The sequence below is a fragment of the Alosa alosa genome, chromosome 11, assembly GCF_017589495.1.
Source record: "Alosa alosa isolate M-15738 ecotype Scorff River chromosome 11, AALO_Geno_1.1, whole genome shotgun sequence".
In the NCBI taxonomy this organism is placed as follows: domain Eukaryota; kingdom Metazoa; phylum Chordata; class Actinopteri; order Clupeiformes; family Clupeidae; genus Alosa; species Alosa alosa.
In genome coordinates, this window is record NC_063199.1 from 23,701,466 (window position 1) to 23,708,977 (window position 7,512).

The following is a 7,512-nucleotide window of genomic DNA, read 5'->3' on the forward strand; positions in this document are numbered from 1 at the left end:
TAAGACTGACATGACACTGTCATGACACATGAATCCTAACCCTAACCTCTAACCCGTAACTTGTTGACAAAAACCGAATGTCACTTAATAACAGAAACATTTATGACTTGTTTATGACACGTTCAAGACCGTGCCATGTCACTCTTATGTCGATACTGTCAAGTAAAGTGTAACCTATTATTGTTGTTATGCAGTAATATTCTGCATTTATTTTCAGTATTTGTGTGATTTAAGCTTTGAGAGAGCCATTTGGCCAAGGTTCAAGGCTTAACTTGATGTCATTTCAGGCTGTGTGCAGACTATAGCCATCATTGGTCCAGTGTTTGGATACCTGCTGGGATCTCTCTGTGCTAAAATATATGTGGATGTGGGATTTGTTGACATGGGTGAGTTACAGCCATGGCTGGTTTTGGAGAACATAATATAGTGTTTCTATCGCTGGCTGTGCTTAATTGATTGATATTGCCATAAATGAGTTATGTGTGTGTGCTTGCGTGCATACGTACTCAACCCTGTTTTCACACACACTTGATGTTCACGTTCACGCATGTCTACGCTCTTTATGTTCAGAATCATAAAGAGCGTAGTACACAAGCTCAAGGACATCCTCCCTTATTCCTATCACCATACCCCCCCCCCCCACAGACACCATCACCATCACCCCTAGCGATGCGCGGTGGGTGGGAGCCTGGTGGCTGGGCTACCTGATCGCAGGGGTCATCACCCTGGCCTCGGCCGTGCCCTTCTGGTTCCTGCCCCGGGCGCTGCCGCCCCCGCAAGACCAGCACAATGACGACAGCCCCCTGGAGCAGGCCAGCTTCCTGAAGGACGCCCCCACCATCAAGCACAAGTACATGCCAGACGAGCTCGCCAACTTCCACGATATGGCTAAAGGTACCGCAGCTGGACCTCTCTGGTCGACTCACACAGTCCTTCGCATACCATAAACATAAACGTCTTTGAGAAGTCCTCTTAGGTTGTGATAGAGTCCGATAAGATAACCACCAGATTTGTTATAGTGTAATAATATAGTTATATAATAATCCATCTGTGCTTGTGCCAATGTACCAGAATAACGTCTGCTTTTTATCTCTTTTTAGAATTCCTCCCTACATTGAAGAGCCTGCTTGGTAATCCTGTGTATTTGACATATCTTTGTGTGACCATCATCCAGTTCAACTCGCTCATTGGTATGGTCACGTACAAGCCCAAATACATCGAGCAGCATTATGGACAGTCTGCCTCCAAAGCCAACTTTCTGATGGGTAGGTGCCGTTGCTCTAGTTTGACCACGTTCCGCTCTCTGGCCTCGACTTGCCACTTTGGCCTCAGGAGATGTCCATTAGCTTGTCAAAGTGAAAGTGTTTTAATTTGTGCCAACTTGCATTTTTCTTTCCCTTCTTCATCTGTCTTCAGGGGACCCTAAAAAGTGAGTCGACTGCAATTAGAATGTGACACATGAAAGAGAATAGGGAAATGAGATTAATTAATGGCACAGGCATGATAAAAGGTTTTATTTTAAAATGAGCTGTTGACGTTCAGATGCGCTGATGAGCACCCCCTCCCCTTTCTAGAGTGGTGTGTGTGTGTGTGTGTGTGTGTGTGTGTGTGTGTGTGTGTGTGTTTGGCACAGGCCTATCTATTTTGGATTCTCTGTCCTTTCAACCATCAAAAGAAATCCTCATCGCCCTCGACGTGACCACTTCAGATGAAAAATGGATGATGTTACTTTGATATGAACAGGAGAATTCCCTCTTTGATTCCCTCACCATGCAGCACGGACAGGTTGCCAGTGTGCAGCCCGAGCTCTGCCTGTGTTTTGGTGGAGGCTGATCCTCCCCCTGTTCAGCATGTTGACATGCAGGATCTGCGTCTGTGCTGTGTGCTACAGGCATCATCAACATCCCAGCCGTGGCCCTTGGAATGTTCCTGGGGGGCGTCATTATGAAGAAGTTCAAGTTCGGCATCCTGGCCGCCGCCAAGTTCGCCTTCGGGACCTCGTTGGGGCTACTTTCTCTCGCTGTTCTTCTTCGCCATGGGCTGTGAGAACGCCAAGGTGGCGGGCGTAACGCTGTCATACTCTGGGTAGGTCATGCACACGGTGGTAGCATAGTGGCTAAAGAGCTGGGCTAGCATTCAGTAGCCAGAAAAGTTGTGTACCCTTGAGTAATGCACTTAATCCCGAGTTGCTCTGGGGCGAATGGCTATTGATATATAATTGACATATGGAAGTCGCTTGGGATAAGTACCTATTAACCAGATTTGACCTGTGACATGTCAGGTTATACATCATATATTAATATATCATAATTCTGTTTCTGGCATGATAGGGGCCTTCAAATATGCGTTGACCTAAAGGACAGATAAATAACAAGTCTTTTGTGTATATTTCATGCTGTTTTCTTTACAACGTTGGTACCCACACAAAGCGAGGATGTCTTGTCTTACAACGAGAGGTTTCTATTCACCAACTGCAACTCAGCGTGCATGTGCTCCGGGAAGGACTGGGACCCCGTATGTGGAGCAGACGGCATTACGTACGTCAGCCCCTGTCTGGCCGGCTGCACAGCCTCCAACGGATCTGGGAAGGAGACGGTCAGATTTCCTTCTTCTTCTTATATATCAAAAAAGAGAGAATCGCGCAACACTGTTTTCCTCTTAGAACGCAATACATTCAGGAGTGTAGTGGAGGCTAAATGCAAGTAAACACAGTTTATCCACCTCTGAAATTTCAAAGATATAGTTTATCCACCTCTTATTAGTTTATCCACCTTTCAAAATAGTTTATTCACCAATTGCAACTTTTAACAGTAATAAATCACACTGTGCTATTCACACTCACAATATGTACACTCATCAACACATAGGACCCATTTAATACCACTGGTATTGTTATAAACATTGGACAATAACCTCCACCATCATCAAACATATAATAAAAATCCGATACCGCAATTCCCAGAATTCATAGTTTACCCACCTCTTATTTTACCACTACATCCCTAAATACATTTATTAATAAACTGGCACTTCGATCGATCAGACACTCCTGACTCACAGTAACATCAGTTTGTTAATAAGTCTGGAGAAGAAAGAATAAAAAACAATGTTCTTTACTAATTATCTCGTCATATTGATTTTGAACATACTATTGCATTTTAGATTGTTTTTCAAATTACTCTTCTTCATCTTTGTACTTTCGCAATATGTCATGACACAAATGTTGTAGCATGGCGTGAACACAAGTGTTAAAGCATAGCATGTAAACAAGTGTTATAGCATAGCGTGTACACAAGTGTTATAGCATAGCGTGTACACAAGTGTTATATGATGGAGTGTACGAGTGTTATAGGATGGAGTGTACCAGTGTTATAGCATGGCGTGGCGTGTACGAGTGTTATAGCATAGCGTGTACACAAGTGTTATAGGATGGAGTGTACGAGTTTTATAGGATGGAGTGTACGAGTGTTATAGGATGGAGTGTACCAGTGTTATAGCATGGCGTGGCGTGTACGAGTGTTATAGCATGGCGTGTACGAGTGTTATAGCATAACGTGTACACATATTATAGCATGGTGTGTAAGTGTTATAGAATGGTGTGGACACAAATGTTATAGCATAGCGTGGACACGTATTATAGCATGGTGTGTAAGTGTTATAGCATGGTGTGTAAGTGTTATAGCATGGTGTGGACACAAGTGTTATAGCATAGCGTGGACACGTATTATAGCATGGTGTGTGCATAAACGGAAGTGTCATAGCATGCTTTGTGACTTTGGTTGTGTTTGTCTATCCTATTTGGCAGTATCTCTCAGTATCCTAATGCAGTATCTCTATGTCTGCAGGTGTTTGAACACTGCAAATGCATCGGCACCGCTGGACCAGGTGCCCAGACCGGCAACCTGACAGCTATTTTGGGCCACTGCCCCCACCGTAGCAGCTGTGACAGCATCTTCCCCTACTTCCTGGGCCTGTCAGTCATCACTTCCTTCATCATCTCCCTGGGGGGAACCCCTGGCTATGTGCTGCTCATCAGGTGAGTCTGCACAGAGACAACTGGACATGTCAACAAGGTCCATTTGTTTCCCTTTCTGACTGTTCCCATAATCACACGTAAAGTGCTTTCCTTCCTCTTAATAAAGAGGAAAGTAGAACATGCACTTTAGCGACCATAGTATGCTTGTCCCACTTTACTCAAGCAATGATTACATAAGAGTTATGCAATGGTTATACAATGCTGAAGTAATGCTTATGATTATTACGGTCTGTCTGCGTTCCGCTCCGATAGGTGCATTAAGCCGCAGCTGAAGTCTCTCGCACTGGGGCTCTACACACTTTCCACTCGGACCCTCGGTAAGTCCTGTCAATCAGTCAAATTTACGATTGGCACCTCGAGCCATTCAAAGTCTTTGACATTTCATCAAGCTTTGTAAGCATTGTCTCATACTTAGAATTTCCTCTGCCAAAAGCTACACTAAATTTAACCACCGAGGTATGTACAATGCCTGTTGTGGCGGCATTGTTGCATGCATCCATGCATGCAGAATTATATACAATCATGAATAAATAAATGCAGGGAATACACTCATGCATACATACAGTACATCATCACTTGTCAGCTTGTCACTTGAGTGCATCTCCTGACCTCCTGGAGACTCCATGCTCCCCTGTGAAGTCTCCACTGTAATGGTTTGAAATGGGGGACTTGTCCTTACCTTTGCATGTGTTGTCTTTCGCCCTGTACAGCTGGAATACCTGCCCCCATCTATTTTGGTGCCATTATTGACACCACCTGCTTGAAGTGGGGACAGAAACGATGTGGTGGCCGTGGGGCGTGCCGAATATACAACACAACAGCCTACAGGTACTCTTAACACCTGTCACAATGACACATGCCGAAAATACAACACGACAGCCTACAGGCTATTCTTAACACCTGTCACAATGACACATGCCGAATATACAACACAACAGCCTACAGGTACTCTTAACACCTGTCACAATGACACATGCCGAATATACAACACAACAGCCTACAGGTACTCTTAACACCTGTCACAATGACACATGCCGAATATACAACACAACAGCCTACAGGTACTCTTAACACCTGTCACAATGACACATGCCGAATATACAACACAACAGCCTACAGGTACTCTTAACACCTGTCACAATGACACATGCCGAATATACAACACAACAGCCTACAGGTACTCTTAACACCTGTCACAATGACACATGCCGAATATACAACACAACAGCCTACAGGTACTCTTAACACCTGTCACAATGACACATGCCGAATATACAACACAACAGCCTACAGGTACTCTTAACACCTGTCACAATGACACATGCCGAATATACAACACAACAGCCTACAGGTACTCTTAACACCTGTCACAATGACACATGCCGAATATACAACACGACAGCCTACAGGTACACTTAACACCTGTCACATTGAGAGAGCCCTCCGGTTCTCTCTCTCGTCTCTGTTTTTTTTTTTTTTTTTTTTTTTTTGACTCTGAAGAAGACACATGGGCGTCGAAACGTTAGTCAGTTTGCTGTTTGCTAGACCTTGGATCTCCCTTTTTGACTTCTGCGTCCTGTTCCGTGAGCACCAACCAGGCTGAAGCCCAAGTGACCCCCTTCTACTAAAAGATGAAAAGGATTCAAATCAAGAAGAATTGAAATGTATTATTTCACTTTTAATTCCAAAGAATGGTCATATCTTATCACATTCCAATACATTCTAAGGACATTCTGGAACTGCCTAGTAACTCCCATGACCTTTACAAACCCACAGACTGAAAAGCACGCTCAGTAAATCTATACATCTACACGTTTCCTATTCCACCAATGTTTTTTTTTTTTTAAATGAGCTTGAAAATATTTTGTAGAAAGAATAACCAAGATAAGTAAGCATATGCAAGAACAACATCATACTAGTGCTGAATATCGTTGTGGCCCTCTGATGGATTCAGTCAGCACTTGGGGACAGGCCAGAGGTCCCAGGCGCATGGCACCATTTGTTATGAAGTAGTTCGCTGCATGGCTACACCAATATTGTGCAATGCAATCTTAATCTTTGGGTTAAATATTTATGAAAGCCTTGTGGTTTGAATTAATAAATAACTTCTTCCTGGAAGATCATGGCTCTGTTTGAATTCTATATGAAGCCATGACCTATGTTAGCATCTCCCAGTGCATGGACCGCAAAGGCCAAAGGCTGGATCATATGAAGCTTAGACATGGTTGTTAACCTTCCATATTATGTTCATATAATATGCTCATCATCGTAATTATATAGTTGCACATAATCGTCCCAAAACAGGTAGTTGTTACTGTGTTTTTAAAGCCTTTTTAAAGAGACGCCTTGCTCTGATTAATGTAATCTGGGGGTATTCACTTTCCTCTGTCATGCATTATGCTGCATGTTCTTATCCTCACACAAACAATCTCATTGCCAACCGACTTACAATGAAACAATGACCGTGGCTCTGGGTCTCAGGCATAAGTCAATTCTTCCTCTCCCCTCTCAGTCTCTTCTCTGTCTCTCGCATTCTCTCTCTCTGATGTTCTTTCTTTTTCAGGATAGTGTATCTGGGCCTGACGCTGGGTTTGCGGACCGTCTCCTTCTTCCTGTGCATCCTGGGCTTCATGCTGCTGAGGCGGCACGTGCGACGCGAGGAGCAGCAGGCGGCGCTGACCAATGGCGGTGCAGAGACCGAGTGCCTCAGGAAGGAGGAGAACCACACGCTGCACTGCGAGCAGCTCCTGTGGACGCTGGACTGCAACCCCGACCGGGAGACGCGGCTGTGATGGTCAGCATGGTTGCCACTCGTCCATGTAAATCTGTTTTTTTGGGGTTTGTCTGTATGTTTATTTTTTGTTTGTTTGTTTCTTTAAAAAAAGCCAGTGGCCATTCTGTACACACGCAGAGCAAACATTTTATATATTTGTACCAGACCCTTGTAGATTTATGTGAAATAAACAAACAGTGTTTTTAAAATGTGATTGAAATTCTTGAATGTACTGTATATGCTGTATTTTCAATGGATTTACTGCCTATTTTTTTAGCAAACAATTAATAACGTGATTTGTTTGTTTTTGTTTTGAGTATTTTTTGTAAATGTGTTTGGTGTAGATGCTGATGTTTTTTATATTTGGAAGACAGTGTACAGGGTATAGTGTTTACTAAACTTACTAAAGATGCTCTGTTTTTTTTTTCCTTGGGTATGTTTCTTTCAAAGATACAATTCATGCAATAGTCTGCCAAATATCTCCTTACCATGTAGGTCATAGTCTGTAACTGCTTTTCCAGTGTTTCAAAGTCTTAAATGGGGTATTAACACCAACAAGCTTAACAGGACAAGAGTAAACTGGGTGAGTCATAGCTACTCTCTAATCTAAACACACAAATTACATCATCTGGCAATGGAGACACAAAATGCTAAAATTACATTGGATGTCTTCTCATTCAGCCAACACCGTATGCTTAGCTCA

At 43.3% G+C, this 7,512-nt stretch overlaps 1 protein-coding gene across 1 annotated transcript in view; it reads left to right on the forward strand.

The window, feature by feature from the left end:
* The window catches only part of LOC125303617 (solute carrier organic anion transporter family member 1C1-like), a 24,963-nt gene extending 18,094 nt beyond the window's left edge, over nt 1-6,869 (forward strand). Inside the window, 10 exon segments of the mRNA XM_048257461.1 lie at nt 288-386; nt 646-894; nt 1,101-1,265; nt 1,892-2,003; nt 2,005-2,085; nt 2,430-2,595; nt 3,846-4,036; nt 4,289-4,353; nt 4,747-4,864; nt 6,600-6,869. Of these exon segments, the coding sequence (XP_048113418.1) occupies nt 288-386; nt 646-894; nt 1,101-1,265; nt 1,892-2,003; nt 2,005-2,085; nt 2,430-2,595; nt 3,846-4,036; nt 4,289-4,353; nt 4,747-4,864; nt 6,600-6,828 (1,475 nt within the window). The 3' untranslated portion in view covers nt 6,829-6,869.
* Nucleotides 6,870-7,512: the final 643 nt, after the last annotated feature.